The sequence below is a fragment of the Solanum dulcamara genome, chromosome 2 (genome assembly GCF_947179165.1).
Source record: "Solanum dulcamara chromosome 2, daSolDulc1.2, whole genome shotgun sequence".
NCBI classification, from domain to species: domain Eukaryota; kingdom Viridiplantae; phylum Streptophyta; class Magnoliopsida; order Solanales; family Solanaceae; genus Solanum; species Solanum dulcamara.
In genome coordinates this window covers 74,189,985-74,210,744 of record NC_077238.1, presented here as the reverse complement: position 1 = coordinate 74,210,744, position 20,760 = coordinate 74,189,985, and the positions used below count along the sequence as shown (strand labels likewise).

The window sequence follows — 20,760 nt, the reverse complement described above, 5'->3', positions numbered from 1 at the left end:
AGATTACCTGTTTCTTTCTACAAGAATCATAATGAATCAAGATGTAACATATGTACTACCCAAGAAGTTGTTTTATAAAATATAAAGGAAATGTGACTCCAACAATATGAACATCTTCTAACATTTCTAGATGATATCATTTTCCTCACTAAAATCTGGTTCAGCTGGTTTATGAAGCAGCAGAGGTAATGTGGGAGGTAATTTTGCAGCAGTTGTGCGCTTACTTCGCAAGGCGCGCAGCGCATTAGCAGCAAACCTTGATGCATAAATGGTAGCTCCAAGACTTGGTGCATTTGTGCTCTCTTTAGCTAATGCAGCCTGCAGTCTATCTTCTTCCTCTCGTAAAGATTTCTCGAGCTTATTCCTGCAGTGTCGACGCCATGCTACTTGTATAAAGCATGCAGCCCATGTCCTCCACTGTTGTGAGCAGAACCTGAAATAGATAAGTACACAAGTGTTAATGGCTTCCTCCAAAACTCATACACTAGTTATGCAGGGTTAATTTCACGGATGGTCACTCAACTTTATGCATATTGCATCAAATATAAAGTTAAATTGCTATCTGAAGCAAGTTGAAGCTTGTTATGAAATGGAACAAGGACTAAGAACTTACTTGAAAGTATGCTGAATCTGCTTGCTATTTAGACGTCTAAACTGCGCGGCGACAAACTTGAGGTCATCAGCAGTGAGGGCAAAAGCTTCTATATCAGTTACAGCCTCCACTGTTCTAGTCGAAATAGGAAGACTACTGGAGGAAGGATGGGGGTCTAAAGCCCATGTCAAAAGCTCATCTCCACAGAAGGCACCAGCCATGAGATGAGCAGAGTTGAAAAAACCAGTCCTTCCACCATTTGTGGTCATAGTTAACAGTGTACCTCTCATTAGAAAGAGCATTTCTTCTACTGGATCACCTTCTCGGATTATGAAGCTTTTTTCTGTGAAGAGTGCTGGTTTCAGTCTATCACACAATGCGTCCAGTAATTGGTCATCCATTTTCTCAAATATAGGAACCTGCACTACCGAACCAATGCAAATTTAGTGCTTGTTTGGAGGGATCATCATAAATGATTAAAGTGTAACAACATACTAATTAAAGTCTCACAAGTGGGGTCTAGGGAAGGTGGGGTGTACACAGACCTTACCCCTACCTTTGTGAGGGTAGAGAGGTTGTTTCCGATAGATCCTCAGCTCAAAAAAATTATTTTTCAAAAAATAGTTTGAAAGAAATGCAAGAATAACAAGTAGTAAGACCGCCTTCCATTCTCATGTCTTAAGCACAAGAGATTTGTTCCAATTTTATGGGATGGGATACTTAACCAAGGAAGTAGTATAACACCTGACCTTTACCTTTAAGGAGGAAAACAAAGAGCAACCTCTCTTTTTTATGTATATATTGCAGTTCCCAACTAGTTTGGGCTTCACGTATAGTTGATTGATTGATCGATACTTAATGTGGTTTGATAATGTGTTTTAGTCTACGACACTTCTTTTTAGTCTGTTCCAGAAAAGAATGACGCGTTTCTATATTTCGAAACTCTAACTTCCCATTTTACATTAATGACATGCCCATAGTCATAGAAATGTGATGACATATTTAGGACAAAAAGTTCTAAGGGTACTTTTCGAATGTGCCAAAAATTTGTTTTTTCTTTCATAAACTCCATGTTTAGTCAAACATCATCATACAAATGAAATGGAGGAAGCAAAACATTCTTTGATTGCACATACAGAAAATGATTTCAAAGAAGAGGAAATAATTGATCTTGTTTGCCGGTTCACAATTAAGGCTAAAGGTTCACATTTCTTTACCAGTAAAAAATGTTCACTATGAAACACCATTTCAACATAACAACATACTCAGTGTAGTCCCACACAATGAGGTGTAGGGAAGGTAGAGTGTACGTAGACCTTACCCCTACCTCAGAGGTAGAGAGATTGTTTCTGACAGATCCTTTGCTTAAGAAAAAATAGTCCAAAAAAACAAGTAACAGAGGCACAAGAAACAACATATAATAACAAAACAGTACTACAACAACACATGCTGAAGTTGGACAGGGATAATTATAAATGTGATAATAAGTACTTACTTTTCTCAGCAAAGACCAACAGAGATGGCGCTTTAAATCTCTCCTCAAGTCTCTAGGAAGATTATGAAGCAGTAAATCTTCCTCAACTCCCCTGTTTTCTTGCCATTTGTATTGTTCATGTCTTCTAATTCGCTCTTTCAGATTGTCAGGAAGCATGCGATGAGACATCCACTGTTCTGCATCCCGCCTTCTCACTCTCATCTCTTCTACTCTAACCGTGATAGATTGCAAATATTTCTGTTTCCAACAACCAACACGAAATTACTCAAACTTCATTCTGAAGAGTTCAACTTTATCACACTGATGGCGTGAAATTGTTTTTACACTATCAAGTCACTTGAAAGGTAATTGCAGGTAATTACTAAAACAAATGGAATTAGTAATCCGGTAAATAAGATGTTAAAACTGCACTTATAGTGTACTGTCTAAGTCAAGTCCAATTCTAAAAATGCCAAAATGTTCATTTTGAGAGGTCCTAGTTTTATCTAGTTTGGAAAATAGGAAACATTTGAGCATCAACCTTTGTTGAAATACAACAACAACAACATACCCAGTGTGATCCCACAAGTGGAGTCCGGAGAGGGTGGAGTGTATGCGAACTTTACCCCTACCTTATGAGAGGTAGAGAGACTGTTTCTTTGTTGAAAAATGATAATGCATAACAATAATTGTTTTTCTTTTTAATCTTTTGGAACTCAATTCCATGCTATTGTATGATAAAGGGTAGTACTGTGCTAACCTGCATATTGCCAATAAGCAAGGAAAACAAGATAAGCCCGATAATTGAGATGAAGACCGCAAAGAGAATCTCTCCGACGAAAGTGCTTGTCTTAAGGTTTTGGCCAAGAGAACTGAAACATGTAAGACGAAATTTTAGTTCTTAACACAGTCCAAAGATACAGATATAGAATTATGGAAGTTACTCAACAAGTTGATTTTGGTCATACATTCCTTAAAAATTGATTAAATTGTTTAGCAACTTGTAGAACTACATTGAATTTGATAAGTTTGGGAATAAGAAAAAGTGAACAGACCTTAAATTTCTCAGCCCCCACCAAAAGCAATAGAAGAGTTTGGTCCAGAATTTCCTTTTTTCCACAACCCGAAACTGAAGAGCATCAAGAGCGATTCCAAAATCAAAGACATTTGGATCTTTTATATCTTCTTGTTGGAGGAGAGGGCAAGAAGAATTCAGTAAGAAAGCATTTCCATTCCCATTTCTGTCACAAGATAAGTAGTCTAACGAACAGGTGGGGATCTTGTCACACGCACTGCGCCAGCATGTATCTTGGCGTTCTACTGAGAACAAATACCAAAAGGCTCCAATTACCTGAGATCACTCATTTAATTTGCACCTATTAGAGTGGACTTAACTTATATACACTGACGGTATAAAGAAACTTTACATTATTAATGTAATTTGATAGCTGCATTATCATGTTACTACTTCCATTTATTATGGACAGTTACTTGTAATTATCTTTTAGCGTTAATAGTCAAAAACACATTTGAACTATCATTTTTTCACGAGTTTCACACCCCAACTATCAGTAGTTCCCTTTTACTACCTGGACTATCACCATCTACTCAACTAGATGTGTCTTAATACATATATGGTGATAGTTCAGATAGGAAAATGGAGCAAGTGGTGTTAGTTCAGGTAGAGAAGAGAACAGTTGATAGGTAGAAAAGAGAACAGTTGATAGTTGAGGTGTGAAGCTTGCAAAAAAAGTAATAGTTCTAGTGTGTTTTTGATCATTATCTCTGTCTTTTATGTAATGTTGATCATCTATTAGTTGAAAGGAAACTTACATTACTGGCTAGCATGTAGAGGGAAAGGTTGAAAACAGCTCCACCCCATGCGCTTTCAGTAAATAAGCCTGAAGTCCTTGTTACTTCTTTGTACAATGGATAAATTCTAAAAATTCTTGGAACATATTGAGCAAAAATGACAATCTTCAACATTTCTTTCGTCGCCAAAGCAATGGGGCCATTCGCGTTGGGAGTGATAAGCAATATTACAATCTGCACAAAAATGAGGTTAAACTTGTTCTCTTACGTTCAGAAAATGCTAGAAAAAACACAAGCTTTTGAGGACACGAACCTGTGGGAGTGGAAGGACAGCTACAACGTCAACGATGAAATAAGATAACAAATATCGCTTGGCTATAGCATAGGAATCTTCAACCAGCTCACCCCTTCCAAAAATTCGTGAAGGAGGAGCAATGAAGCCAGTACGAAATTGCAAGATAATGTGAAAGATATAGAAAACATCACTGATAGAACGCAGAACGCAAGCAGTGATCTTTAACGTCTTGTCCAAATCGAGGCACTTATTTTTGTTATCAATGACAGGAATGTAGAAGAACAATGGATCAAGTGACACCGCAATTACACAAACCAATACAAATACTTTGTTCCATAGCTGAAGAAATCGCCCCTGAGGATCAAGAACTGTCTTCTTTGATGCTACATATTGATCTTTTATTGGCTTATCAGTTAGAGGATGCACGCGAATTGATTTTCTCCAGCTACAAATTCTTTCAGAACCCCTCTCGAGCCTTCTTTTGGCACTGCTCATCAACGAGTTAAATGATGGTTTTCTGAAATAAAATGGCCTATTATCCGGAGAATTTTGATGGTCAATGCTGAAGGATGATTGTTCTGACTTCCAGTCCTGAAACCTAAGAAAATTTAAAAGCAGCAAAAGGATTAATGCAAACTTGGGAAAAGCCATGGGAAACATTTTCATTTAGATCTAAAAATTAGGAGGTTCATGTACCAGCTGTTACCAAAAATGCCCGGTTAGGATCTAAGCAGGGGTGGAGCTAGAGAGGGGGGAGTAGGTTCATCTGAATCCCTTTGGAAGAAAATCACACTGTTTATACAATAACAACATACCCAGTGAAATTCTACAAGTGGAGTATAGTGAGGGTAGAGTATACGCAGGCCTTACCACTACCTTGTGGAGGTAGAGAGGTTGTTTCCGAAAGACCCTTAGTTCAAGTGCAGCAATTCCAGGTATAAAGAAGAAGAAAACAGTTAAGAAAACATAACAACTGATAAGAGAAGCAGTGCAAAGCCTACAAGAACGGAATATGAACAACAACAAAATGGTGCAGTAGCCGAAACCCAATAAACAGATGATGATATATATCAAAAGCTAGAACTACAAGAATACGGCTTGTATAACGACATACACCAACAAGCTCGAAAAACAAGACAACACTCCATTACCTACTAACCTTCTACCCTAATCCTAATACGTGACCTCTACACCCTCTTTATCTAAAGTCATGTCCTCTGTAATCTGAAATTGCGCCATGTTGATACATGGTTGATTTTTTGTGAAAGTATAAATATTAGATGATGAACCCTTGGTGAAAATACAGTCTCCGCCTACTGGGTCTAAGATTCTTTTTGTTCTTCAATTCCAATTGAGGTCCTATCTTGTTAGTTTCGTTGATTAATTTATTTTTTCGAATTAATTCCTCTTGCATGTAGCTCGAATCATATCGTATCATGATGTTTATGCAAGCTTCTGATAATGGAATTTTTAGCTCTGGCAACTGTTCAACATGCCAAAATAAAATTAAAAAAATAAAAATAATTGGACATTTCTTGGTATAGGAGTTTGATTGAACTAACCTTACATATTTCTCCTGCCTGGAATTCATCATATTTCAGCTTCTCTGTTCAAAAAGAAATACAGAATGGTCAACAATAGTAACTACAAAAACAAATGCAAGGGATAAGGGAAAAAAAATTCAAATGTGAAAGTCAATTAGTGCAAAATTTGAAGTTGAAGTTGTAATTATAGTTCAAATACCCCAATTTGTTCTGGACTGAGGCGTAGTAGTAGTTGTAGTTACTGTCCAAATATTAGAAAATCAATATAAAAACAAAAGCAAGAAAATTTAGTGTTTCATGCAACATGAACTTTTAAAATCAGAACATATAGAAGTTTCAAGTGTTGAGATCGAAATAACCAGCTATTAGTCGGAGCAAATATGGAAGGACGATAAACAAGGCAATACAGAGATATTATAAATTCACATGGTTTGAGCAATTGACCTACATATGAATAATTCACTAGCAAAAAAGGACCAGAATACGAAAAATATCAAAAGAATAGTTCTAGTTCTCCATGTTATGATATGAGAAGGAAGAATCCTCGATTTATAGAAGCGCAAAACACTTTAATCCGAGATACCACTTATGACAACTGAACAAATATGTTAAAAAAATCAAAACAAATACGTAACATCAAGAACTAATATAAAAGGAACTAAAACCAAAACTACATAATACAAAAAAGTTTCAATCTTGAGAAATTATCTTAAGCAGAGAGAAACTTACATTGTCAAATGAACATAATTTGTAACTAACTTACAGGTCCATTCAATAATAATGAAGTGAAGTTTAGGACAAGTATATATTATAGGTGTGTTCAATATTTTCTGTTTAAGAAAGTTCATGGAGATTGATAAAAAGAGGCAGTCATCTCATTGGATTAGTAGGAAGGAAGACTTGGTCTTTTTTTCAGAAACTGCAAAGACTTTGGTGGGAGAAAAATCACAAGTCAATGAACATATCTATCAATTATTTCTTGGTCCTTTAATTAAAGGTTTCATGTTCGGACCCTATTAGATATGGAATGTCAAAATCGTCTTTATTAAGGAGCATTTTCCTCTTCCCCACCAAAGCCTCACTATGAGACTTGTCAATACGAATTCGAATTTAATCGAGTTCCAATATGGATACCAAAACCCATAGAAACAAAAAAAAAGAATTATTTCTTTTTTTCCCTTTTAATAAGAGATTGTTTGGAACATTACCCTGTAATTAGATTTGGGTATAATTGAGTTATTTATATAGTTTGATTTATTTGTCTGGTTAAGTAATAATTACTTGATCAGTTAAAAATTACAGAGCATAATTGAATGGGTGTAATTACACACTTTAATTCTCGGGTGACTTTTCAAATTGATATTTCTTTATTCATTTTTAATTTTTCTTATATATACGTATATTTATCACACAATAACACTTATTTACATGTTCCTTTGAAGTAAAAAAAATATCAAATTATGTAATTACACATGTACAATCAAATATGACATTGAAAATTGCACGGTAATATTCTTATGGCAAATAAATATATAATAATTATATTGTATAAATACTTGGTTATGTAATTACTACACTAGTAATTATTTCATACTAGTAATTACACAATAAGTTCCAAACAAGCCCTATGAAATTTCCGTGCATGTATGATTGGGTCCCATGTACATGCCATGAAAACTACGTACCAACTTTTCCCATTATTACATGTAATCTTGCTTTCTTTTCAAAAGAGTCGTCTAAGCCACAGTGCGGAGTAAGTTTAATCAAACTACAAAATTCTCAATCCGTCCCATCTGTTTCGCATAATATTTTTTTTATTCTCAATTCGCGCTGCATAAATCCGCCTCCCTCTGTCCTATTGAAGTTTTTTTTCCTTACTTTTTATTATTACAGATACAAATATTTCAAAGTTTTATAAATTATCAATATTGTTATATTTAGAATAATTCAATAGTTGATTTAAAATTATTTTATTTGGCTATTAGCTAGTAAGTAATCATAAAAAAATCATTGGAGATAAAAATACTATCCCCTCCATTTGAAAATAAATGATTTGTTGACGCAATACATACCCATTATGATAAAAAGTTAAGGACATAAATTGAACACCATTTTTCACTTTTGCTCTTTTAGTTATTCTCAAATTATTTTTGAAAGTAGATAATTCAAAGTAAAATCATAAATATGAATAATTACCTTTCTTGAAATTACCACCTAAAAAATGTAAATGAAGGATAAAAATGAACGAAATTTTCAATAACTCTCTTGAACTTTGAACAATTCACTTATTTTGAACTATGAAGAAACACCCAACAATTCACTTATTTTGAAATGGAGGGATCGTAAATACTACTGTTAATTAAGTTTGTAAAACAGTTAAAATATCATCATCAGTAGTTACTTGTAATTGGGACGACATTCAAGTAAATAACTTGAAATCTTTTCCTAATTTTTAGGCAAATGAGATATAAAATAACAAGTGAAATTATAAAATGATACAGAACTTGTATGTTGTTTGAGATTTTAATCAAAGAAGAAGCAGTAAAACACAAGGGAGGAGATTCGCCCGCGCCTCACACGCACCCACATAATTATATTTTAAAAACCTAAGGTTTTGACCCGACCCGCTCCATACCCGCTTAGAGACTAACTTGCTCTACCCTGCATAGTCTTAAATTCGCCCCACCTCTTCCTGCTCCATTGTCATCCTAAGGACTAAGGCATATTGTTAACAAATTTTATAATTTAATAATGTTATTCTATATAATATTCACTTTTTCTCGTGTGGAAAAAGGGGTGATTTGAATATTCAATTCAAATATGATGGGATCATTTCTTTATGAAATTTATTATAAATATATATAGTACTTCAGTATTTTGTCAGCTACTATCAATGTTATATTTCTATGGGCTATATAAATTATGGAGGACTTTTGACTCTTGAAATAGAAAGAAAAAGACACAAGTTTTAATTAGGGAAATTAAAGTTATGAATATGAACAGATTGGCCATCTAGTTTACAAGTCAATATAAATATAATAAAGTATATACAATCTATATATTTTGTAAATTAATAGGTCATTTATGAAAAGTAGTAGTGGATGTCCATGTTATGAGACCCACTTTAGGAGAAAATTTGCACTCTCTTATCCCTTAATAATTCAGGCTATAAATAGCCTTACGCGCAGAAGAAAAAATATACAGAATTCTCTCAATTCTCTTACTATCTCTTTTTCTTAGTAATTTGCTAAATTAGTTTATTTTATAACACATTATTAGCATGAGCCTCCATCACTTTGAGCTATATTTTTAAGAAGATAACAAAAGGGGTAAGAATTTTATTTTCTTAAAATGTCTAATATTTCTAAACTTGAATTTGTTGCTCTTGACATATTTGGAAAAGGCTACTCATCATAGGCACTAGATGTCGAATTACATCTAGAATCGATGAATCGGCAGACACCATAAAAAATGACAATACGGCATCTAGTCAAGACCGTGCCAAAGCCATGATATTTCTCCGCCACCATCTTGGCGAGAGATTAAAATTACAGTACCTTACATTAAAGGATCCCCTTAAATTGTGGAAGAATCTAAAAGAAAGATATGACCACCTGAAGTTGATCATCCTTCCACAGACACGTCATGATTGGCTAAATCTGAGATTAATGGATTTTAAAAATATAACTGAATATAATTCTGACTTGTTTAGAATTATAGCTTAGTTAAATTTATGCGAAGAAGAAATCATTAAGCAAGATAAACTTGAAAAAATATACTTTACATTTTCACCCATGAATATGCTCCTGCAGCAACAATATCAAGAAAAAGGGTTTAAAAAATATTTTGAATTACTTTCTCACCTTCTTATTGTTGAACGCCACAACGAACTGTTAATGAAAAATCATGATAGTCGGTTCGTTGATTCTTTGTCACTTCCTGAAGTGAATCAGACAAATTATAACCAACGAGAAAGAGGTCATGGCCCTAGTCGTGGTCGTGGTCATGGTCGAAAAAGAAATTATAATCATGATGCTCGGCTGACACCGAGAAATGATCAGCAGTACAAAAAAAGAGTGAAAAGCCAGAAGCTTTACCAAAGAAAAATTCATAAAGTATATGTCATAAATGTGGATGTATGGGGCACTGGTCGCGGACTTGCCGGTCATCAAAACGTCTGGTTCAGCTATATCAAACATCCTTGAAGAGGACAGAAAATAATCTAGAGACAATATGTTTGTATGTTTCTAATCCATGTAAATAAATAAAATTTGTGTAATAAGCCATGTTTTAATTATAATATTTACTTTATTTCTTTTTGAAAAAAATATGGATATGTCTCAAATTTTATTTGGATCAATGAGCAATCACGAGGATATTTGTGTAATTGATAATGGAATAACTCATGTCATTTTTAAAGACGAAAAATATTTTTCCAACTTGCTTAGAAGAAAAACAAATATTACTACAATTTTTGGTAATTCAAAAATGATTGAAGCCTCTGGAAGAGCTACTATATTTCTGTCTAAGGGGACAAAGATTGTTATAGATGATGCACTATTCTCTTCTAAATCTCCAAGAAACTTGTTAAGTTTTAAAGATATCCGCAGAAATGGATATCATGTTGAGACATTAAATAAAATGAATACTGAATATCTTGGTATAACCAAGAGTGTCTCAGGCCAAAAATATACTTTAAAAAAATTACCAACTTTATCGTCTGGCCTATATTATGCAAAGATTAGTGCAATTGAAGCACATATGATCGTAAACCAGAAGTTTACTAATCTAAATACATTTGTGCTATGGCATGATCGAATAGGTCATCCTGGATCAATAATGATAAGACGGATTCTTGAAAATTCAACCGGACATCCGTTAAAGAACTAGAAGATTCTTATGAATGATGAATTTTCATGCGTTGCTTGTTATCAAGGAAAATTAATTACTAAACCATCAAACCTGAAGGTTGGCATCGACTCTTGGCTTTTTAGAGCGTATACATGGAGATATATGTGGACCTATTCATCCACCTAGTGGGTTGTTTAAATATTGTATGGTCTTAATAGATGCATTATCTAGATGGTTTCATGTGTGCCTCTTATTATCTCGCAACCTGGCTTTTGCGAAGATATTAACACAAATAATAAGATTAAGGGCGCAATTTCCAGATTATCCAATTAAGACTATTCACCTTGATAATGCTAGAGAATTTACATCCTAAGCTTTTGATGATTATTGCTTATCAATTGGGATAAAAATTGAACATCATGTTGCTCATGTTTATACTCAAAATGGCCTTGCAGAGTCATTTATTAAGCATCTAAAATTGATAGCCAGACCTCTACTAATGAAAACAAAATTGTCAATTACTGTTTGGGGTCATGCTATCTTACATGCAGTAGCATTTGTACATTTCAGACCGACACATTATAATAAATACTCTCTATCACAACTAGTATTTGGTCATAAGCCAAATATAACCCATCTACAAATTTTTGATTGTGCAGTATACGTGCCTATAGCACCACCACAACGTACAAAGATGGGCCCTCAATGAAGGTTGGGCATACATGTTAGGTTTGACTCACCCTCCATAATTTGCTACCTTGAACCGTTGACAGGAGATTATTTATTGCTCGATTTGTAGATCGTCGATTTGATAAAATAATTTTTCTGCTATCAAGGGGAGAGAAAAAGGACCCCGTAAGAGAAATTGCGTAGAAGGTTTCATCACTCTCATTTTAATCCATGTATCCGCACATGTGAGTAGGAGGTCCAGAAGATCATCCACTTACAGAACATAGCAAATCAAATGCCAGATGTATTTACTAATTTGAAATAGATAACTAGGTAACATATCCCTACAATGAATGTTCTTATCCAGATTGATGTCCCAATAGGACCATCTACTAGTATCATAGCTTCTAAATCTCAAATACGTCTGAAAAGTGGTAGACCATTGGGTTCAAAGGATAAAAATCCTAGAAAGAGAAGCGTAATGAATAAAAAAAATGATACTACAGAATAACCCCCCGAAGAAGGTCAAGATTTGAGTAATCCTGATATTCCTGAAGAAATCAGTGAACCCGAGACTCAAGTGAATGAAGAACTTTTAATAAGTTCTATCAGTGATGAGATAAATTTAGATCGATCAAAAATTACGGTGGATAATATTTTTATATAATGTTGCACTTAACCTCATGCAAGATAGTGAAAATCTTGTGCCTAAATCTGTCGAAGAATGTCGAGGTAGATGTGATCGGCTAGAATGGCAAAAGGCAATTCAATCAGAATTAGACTCACTTGCTAAACATGAGGTTTTTGGACCTGTAGTCCAAACCCCTGAAGGTGTAAAACCAGTTGGATATAAATAAGTTTTTGTGCGAAAACGAAATGAAAGAAATGAAATTATAAGATACAAGGCACGCCTTGTTGCACAAGGATTCTCTCAAAGACCCAGGGTCAACTATGAAGAAACATATTCACCTGTTATGGATGGAATAACATTTCGATATCTCATTAATCTAGTTGTACATAAAAAATTTAAAATACATCTAATGTATGTAGTTACAGCTTACCTTTATAGTCACTTGATAATGAAATTTATATGAAAATCCAAGAAGGATTAAAATTGCCTGAAGTATGTACTAAACCTCGAGAGATGTACTCAATGAAATTGCAAAGATTATTATATGGTCTGAAACAATCAAGGCGCATGTGGTATATTCGTCTTAGTGAGTACTTGATAAATAAAGGTTATATAAATGATGTCATTTGTCCATGTATTTTTATTAAGAAAATGGAATTAGAGTTTGTTATACTCGTTGTTTATGTTGATGACATAAATCTCATTGGAACCCCTGAAGAGGTCCAAAAGACGATTGAATATCTAAAGAAAGAATTTGAGATGAAAGACCTTGGAAAGACAAAACTTTGTCTAGGTTTGCAAATTGAACATTTAGCAGATGAGGTCTTTGTCCACCAATCTGCCTACATTGAAAAAATCTTAAAACGATTTTACATGGATAAAGCACATCCATTAAGTACTCCAATAGTTGTTCGTTTACTTGAACTGGATAAAGATCCATTTCGACCCCTAGAAGAGAATGAAGAATTTCTTGGTCCTGAAGTACCATATCTCGATGTTATTGGTGCATTTATTGTCACGGCCCAAAAATCAAAGTCATGATGGCACACATCCCAAAATTTAACCTGATATGTAAGCCTAAAAGTAAAACTCATATGAGACTCCCAAAGGAAAAGTCATGCCACGATTTAAATGAAAAAAAGACAATGAAGAAATTAATCCAAAATCTAGTGTCATAAGTATAAAGAGAATTTAATACAAGGTTCGAGCCTGAAGATACAACATAAGTCTCTGAATGATACAAAAGACTGAGAAATAAAGATAAAATAGTGACGATCCGAATTCCGGGACCTCACCACTAATCTGAGAATGCACAATCTGCTAGAATATCAGTTTCCATATGAGGTACCCTGACTAGTATCTGCATCAAAAAGGGACACAGAAGTAGGGGTGAGTACAATTCACATGTACTCTGTAGGTTTTAGCCGACTGAGTATAAGGAATTAATCAAACCTGTGAAATAAACTAAGAAACGTTTCTACCTGCATACAGAAAAGTCTCACTTCAGCATCGGTGCCGCTAGTTTATATATATAATGGTGCGAGTAAAGTAAACTCATAATAACAGCTCATAATCACAATTGACCAGATAATTCAAGTAGTACAGATATCAGTGCAATACAATTCAATATGATGATGCAATGATATGGTGGTATGGTGGAATCAAGACTGTAGCACAGCCTATCGTATACATCTGCTGATTGTGCTACCAAACAGGACTCATGGGGGTCTCACAGACCATATTCCTCAATCACAATATCTCATTATCCTTGCCACCTCCTCGTGATCAAGGATCACAATGCATCCACTACCCTATTATAAAGTTGCCTCGGCCAGGGACTCAAGATACAAAGGTTTAAAGGTATTTCATTTTCTTTCTCAAAAAGAGTTTCCATATTTCCTAACTTCCATGTTTTATGATATGATGAATGCGGATGAATACATCAAAATACATATGACATGAAAGCAATATTCAACTCAACATGTAGTACAAGGTTCAAAGTTCTCAAAACTTAACCTATACATGATACTCACCCTCAATAAATAGAAATGGGAAGAAAATATTCCAATTCAAGTGTTCACCACTTTCTCAACAATATTTTAATATTCAGTCATGCTAAAACCCCCCAACTCAACCCCTTCGACAGGCATCACAAGTAAAATAATATCATCAAGCCTCTCTCACAGGCAAATCATTAATCACATGCTCTCAAAATAAATAAGATAACAAATATGGCCCCTACACGGGCTATCTAATACAAATAAGCCCCCACACAATAACCCATTAATAAATAAGCCTCCATATGGGCATCACAATATATATATATATATATATATATATATATATATATATATAACATTCTCAAATCATACTACAACCTCATCCCAAAGTCTATAACATATGATGACTAATTACCCCATCTCAATCTCAAAGAAAGATAGCCAAACCTATCTCAATTGTCAAAATTGCACTCGAACACCTCCACCGAACAAGCAACTCTCGAATTCAATAACCAAAATGACAACTCACTATCAACAATGGAACATACACATCACAAGGAGTCCAATGACACCCATATTAATAGGTTCTGGACCAAAGGGTCAAATCTATAATTTTATTTGAAAATTATCTTCTACATATCGAGTAGAGTTCGTGACTGAAAAACTTATTAAAATCGAGCAAGAATCGAGTTCACAATCATAAAAATTTAACTTTCTAACTTGGAAGAAAACTCATAACCCACCTTTGAAATCTTAATTTAAAGATGTTTTGGAAGATAATAATTGCAGAAATTGGTAAAGGATAATCTCATCACAATGTTCCTTGCAGAAAAACTCATAATTTAGACCCAAGAATCATTAAAAAATGGAGCTAAGATGACCAAGAAACAATCCTCCAAAATCCATTAAAATTCCACCTCGAAAATGATAAAGACAACAACTAGATTAGCGAATTTACCTCACATGATGCTCCTAATTAAGTTTCTAATATCACCACTGGATTCCTACAAAAAAAAACTACACAATTTAGAGCTTTAAATCACTGAATTCGGATTTAAGATGGCCAAGAAATCATCTTTCAAAATTTACAAAAATCTGAATCTAAAAATGGTCGAGGCAGCATCTAAAATATCAAATCTTACCTCCAAGAAAGCTTCTAATCAAGATTCCTAGCTCACCAATAGACTCCTCATTAAATTCTCTTGAAGATAGACTCTTGAATCGCCATATTTGAATTTGAAAAGCTCAAGAAATGAGGGTTCAAAGTTGAGAGAAAATCTAAAAAATTGCACTTTTACACCAGATTTTTTCTGATTTTTGCATTATTTAGTCTCCGAACGGATCTTCGGAATTCGTTCAGAACTCGATAAAAATAAATCAGATATACTGCCCCACTAAATTCGATATTCCAGACTCAATGGCGCATTCAAAATTATCATACGAGATTATTTTAATATAGAGTAGATCCCACATCAAAATGTTATTTTAAGACAAATTCCACAAGGGTCTCGGGATTAGACCGGAAACTTCTAAAATCAAAGAAAGGGTCATTCTAGACCAAAATCGATATTATGGAACTAACCGCGCAGTCAGAATTTTCATCCAAGTATGTTTTCGAAGAATGTTGGCCAAAGTCAGCCATAGGCTAACTTTCAAAGTCAAAAGCGTCAAATAGCCCCAAACTCGTATGAATTGCCTCGATAGTCATGCCGACAAAGCTACTAGCCTAATTTGGCTATTCCGGAGCTGATGGAACCATTAGAATTCAAATTCGAGGTCTTCTTGACCTGAAACTCGAACAGTCGCAACTAAACCAACTTAGATCTTCAAAATATCAAAATGGGCTCGGGACCTCTAAAAATTCAGCCAACATTTTTCTAGCCCAAATACCATTCCCCGAATCCAACGGAGTTGTCAGACTTCCATTTTGAGTATCGAAACTCCAAAAGTTGACCAAAGTCAAACCTTAGCCTAAAATTCCTTAAATTCCAACTCATGACCTCAAATCTTCGTTACAACTCCAAAACTAATTCTGTAAACTCTCCTAGACCAATTTCCATATTCCAGAGCTGCTGAAATTGACAAATTTTATTCTGAGACCCATAGCTCCGGTTGGTACCGAAAATCACTTTTTCACCTTTTAACTCTATAAAACTCAAGAATTTCCACAATTTACAAACCATTAAGATTTTGACATTTTCAACTACACAAACCGATCAAATAATATTCTGGGGCACTAATGATACGGGTAAAATATTAATTTCACATAAATTTTTAAAAATAACCCTCAAGATCATTACACTTATGTATCTTGCTAATGCAACCAGACCTGATATAATATTTTCTGTTAATTTATTGGTAAGGTATAGCTCATCCTCAATGCAAAGGCATTGGAACGATATCAAACATATTTTTTGATACCTAAAGGGTACTATTGATATGAGTTTATTTTATACTAACAAAGTTTGTGTAGACCTTATTGGTTATGCAGATGCAGATTATTTATCAAACCCATACAATGCTCGATATCAGACAGGCTATCTATTTACATACGGAAGAACTGCTATATCTTGGAGATCTACAAAGCAATCTATTGTTGCTACTTCTTCAAATCATGCTTGAATAATAGCAATTCATGAAGCAAGTAGAGAATGTGTGTGGTTGAGATCGATGATACAATTAATCAAACAAAGATGCAGCCTAGAAAATGATGTCAAAGTACCCATAATTATATTTGAAGACAATGCCGCATGCATAACTCGGATGAAAGGTGGCTTCATAAAAGGAGACAGAACGAAACATATTTCACCAAAATTATTCTTCACACATGATCTTCAAAAGAATGGTGATATTGATGTACAACAAGTTCGTTCAAGTGATAATCTTACAGATTTATTCACAAAGGCATTATCAACATCAACTTTTGAGAAGCTAAGATATAAGGTTAGAATGCATCGTCTCCAAAATATCAAATAAAGTTTTCATCAGGGGAAGTAAAATACGTGTTGCACTCTTTTTGCCTTAACCAAGGTTTTGTCCCATTGAGTTTTTCCTGGTAAGATTTTTAATGAGGTAGCAATCAAGGTGTATTACCAGATGTATGTACTCTTTTTCCTTCATTAGGCTTTTTTCCACTGAGTTTTTTCTAGTAAGGTTTTAATAAGGCACAACATCTATGGATGTTCAGGATAACTATGATATTTGTTCTTTCACTAGAAATTTTCTTTTACACGTGGACATCCTAAGGGGAGTGTTATGAAAAGTAATAGTGGATGTCCATCTTATGGGACCCACTTTAGGAGAAAATTTGCACACTGTCCCTTATCCCTTAATAATTAAGGCTATAGCCTTATGCGCAGAAGAAAAAATATACAGAATTCTCTCAATTCTTTCATTCTCTTAATATCTCTTTTTCTTATTAATTTGCTAAATTAGTTTATTTTATAACATGGTCAAAATATTTAGTAATCGTAATTATTTCATTTAATTGTATTAGAAAATGGTGTTACAGGAACAATATAGATATCGTTGCTGTAGGCCTACAAACCGTTACACCAACACCATGGCAACGGAAGGTAAGCCCGCCGCACCAGCTAGCATTACAATATCTATATGACAACGGTTCATGTAACTATTACATTAACTGTTCCCTAACTTATTCTTATTGCAATGGTTATTCATCCCTCACTAACAACAACTTTCTTAGATAAATGGCATGGTAAGAACCGTTGCATTTGATGTTTTGAAACTGGTTCTATTATCCTTGTTGTAATAGATTTGATATCACTATTGCAACTGTTATTATATTTTTGCAACAGTTGATTGCAATATGTTATAACGAATGTGTTGTTCTATTGCAACTGTTATTATGTTTTTTACAACGGGTTATTTTTATTGTCATGACATTGATATGAAGGTCTACCGCAACGGTTTTGTTTACCTGTTGTAACATTCCTCATAAGTTGCAATAATTTATAGCGTGTCCTTCTGAAAATGCTACTGCAATAGATCTATTTTACCTACTGGAATAGTACATAAATATTCCAATAGCTTGGGCTGTAATTATAAATATTTGACATATGAAATTGTAAATACCACGAAAGATGATTGATTCTAATTTAAAATATCTCAGTCAAACCAACATGTCACCCGCTTTATAGGCGCAAAATAAACAAAATGTGCAAGTCATAATGATGTTATCAACCATAGGCACAAAAAATTAGTCACAATACAATTGGGCAAAATATACAACAGTTGGCACAGATTTCAACTGGATAGCAAAATAAGACTTCATAATATCAACAAAAGATCTGGTCATGATGCAAGAGTTTTGACCACTTTCAAACAAATCTCAAATGTCCTCCTCATCCATGCTTTCATCACCACCTAAATTGTTTTCTCCACCTACAAAAGTCAATAAATAAAAGTTATGAATCAATTTTCATCATTTATCTGCTAGAACTTCAATAATAGTCAAATTAAATATAAGCGGTGACATGAGGTGAGGGAAGAAAGGCATCAAGTGTTCTTATACAAGGCATGTGAAATCAGTCCATTTTAAAGATTAAACGCAACATGAATAACCATAACCTTAAACACGGTATAAGTAACTTAAAGAGCTCGTTATGTTGTTAATAGTATTAATATCCCTAACATTAACCAAATAGATTCTAAACAAAATCATACAAACAGAGAACCAAATCCAAAACAATAAAATTTGAATACAAAAATCCAAACTACAACATTTGAATACCAGTATCAAAACCTCATCAGTTGAATACCAAAACCAAAACTACAACATTTGAATATGAAAAATCAAAACCCAAACCACAACATTCGAATACCAAAACTAAAATCCAAACGACAACATTTATGTAACAATACGAAAATCATAAATAGAACATCATCATTTGAATGCCAACAACATTTGATCTTGACAATAACTTTGGGGTAATTGGTAGATGAATTAAAAATGAAATAGAGCAATGAAAGAAAATAATTTCCAGACCTTCCCGACAAACAACTATGAATAAATTAGAAGAAGAAGAAGAAGAATAAAAAAAGAAGAAAAATAATAAGAAGAGGAGAGTCATACCTTGATTGTTGCAACTGGCAGACAGTCGATTGATTGGTTGGATATCTTCTTGTTGTGGTTGACCACAAGTTGTTGCCAACATGTCAACATCCAATTGAAGCCCAGGGTACATACTATTAAGGCGTTTAAGTATGTCAATTGTAACTTCATGGCGTATGCTATTTTTTTGAAGTTCTAGCTTTTCCACCATCCTATCTTCCAATTCGTCCATCTTTTTTTGCATCTCATTGGTATCAATTACGGAGGACTCGCCACTTTTCTTCTGTTTCAGAACTACTAACTCCTCGCCTATACAATCTCACAAATCCTGGATGTCCAGGTTCCTTGGCCTTCTTCACTTTGCTGACTTTGAACTCTTTCCATTTAAGCCTATCGATCAAGTTCAAATGAATTAAATTATATATATAATAGCTAAATAATTTCAAAATATAGATGATTAATACAATTTTAGTTATCGTATCCTAATCAGTGTCCTTGTTATACTCGACCAGCTTTCCTTGATCTTATACCCACAAAGAGTTCCTTTTGTAATACTTCACCAGAAGTTTCCTTCTTTTTTCCCTAATTAAATAAAATTTAGTATCAATAAATATTTAATGAAGCAAATTCATAGTTAATGATTTAAGAAGAGAACACACCAAGTTGGCACGTATCACAGCAAAACTTCTTTTACCTGCAGTATGTGGATTCTTCAATTTTTTTTGATTCTTTACATTTATTTCACTCATTTTCTATAAATAGCATTGTTATAAAATGAACTTAATCAAAAAATTAAGAACAAAAGAGTTAGTCGAGTCGCTAAGAATATAAACAAACCAAGTGATCAACTTCTTAGTTTTTTTCGATCACAATGATCATAGGAAATTGTGTTCCTACAATTCTAATACTGTATTGCAGGATATACATGAAATAAAACCAACTTAAAGTATGCATGATTCATATCTTATCTTGAATTCATCACTGGCCTAATACTTAAGACAATCCTTGAAATCATAATCTAAAACTTTGTCAGGTTTGTTTGCCAATGGAAGAGTGTCAATTGCAAATGATTTATAATGCTTTCTATACAAGTAGTTCTTGTACTTTCTCCGAGCAGACTAAATTCCTTTTAAAACCCAAAATTTTCCATCTTCAGAAATTTTGTATTTCTCCTACAAATTGTTCCTTGGGCTAATAATATAGAAACTACAAAGTATTCTTAACTAAAATTATTGAAAAGGAAATCAAACCAGGGTATATTCCCATAGATCTTTTTTTAGTATCCATATTACTCCACTTATGTATATGAAGAGGACAAAGCATTACATTTCTTTCCAAATTTCAAGAAAGCTACCAAGCTCTGCTACTACTGCTGCAGTAGGACCAACCGGTTGATTGTAACTATTCAAAACAAACATGTATCATTACTATACCTACTCTCCTTTTATTTTGGCTCAAAGGGCCTAAAAATTAAACAACGTTAAACAACATATTAAATAATAATGTAAATTGATTCAATAGTAAAAAGTATACTTATATGTTCTTGCCTTATTCTACGGATAAATCATTTTCTCCAGATGGTTCTTCTTGTTCTTGGTCCTGTACATCTTCACCTTCAAGAGTAGGAAAATCTCTTGGCTCTTGTTGCATTTGTTCCTGGGCAACTTCTGTTCCAACAGAGGAAGAATCCATAGGCACTTGTTGCAGTTGTACCTGACCAACTTGTGTTTTTAGGGTGGTAGAATTTCGAGTAACACATTGAAACAGTTCCTGCACAACTTGTGCTTCAATAATGGAGGATTTTTGAGACATTTGTGG

At 33.9% G+C, this 20,760-nt stretch overlaps 1 protein-coding gene across 1 annotated transcript; it reads right to left on the bottom strand.

The window, feature by feature from the left end:
• Nucleotides 1-53: 53 nt before the first annotated feature.
• LOC129880723 (cyclic nucleotide-gated ion channel 1-like) lies at nucleotides 54-6,668 on the bottom strand. Its single transcript, XM_055954900.1, has 9 exons — nucleotides 6,447-6,668; nucleotides 5,736-5,779; nucleotides 4,192-4,771; nucleotides 3,900-4,112; nucleotides 3,122-3,417; nucleotides 2,827-2,938; nucleotides 2,088-2,324; nucleotides 614-1,011; nucleotides 54-433 (listed from the first exon to the last, which is right to left on the bottom strand). The coding sequence occupies exons 2-9, from the start codon at nucleotides 5,765-5,767 to the stop codon at nucleotides 127-129; spliced, it is 2,175 nt and encodes a 724-aa protein (XP_055810875.1). The 5' UTR covers nucleotides 5,768-5,779; nucleotides 6,447-6,668; the 3' UTR covers nucleotides 54-126.
• Between the last annotated feature and the right edge of the window lie 14,092 nt (nucleotides 6,669-20,760).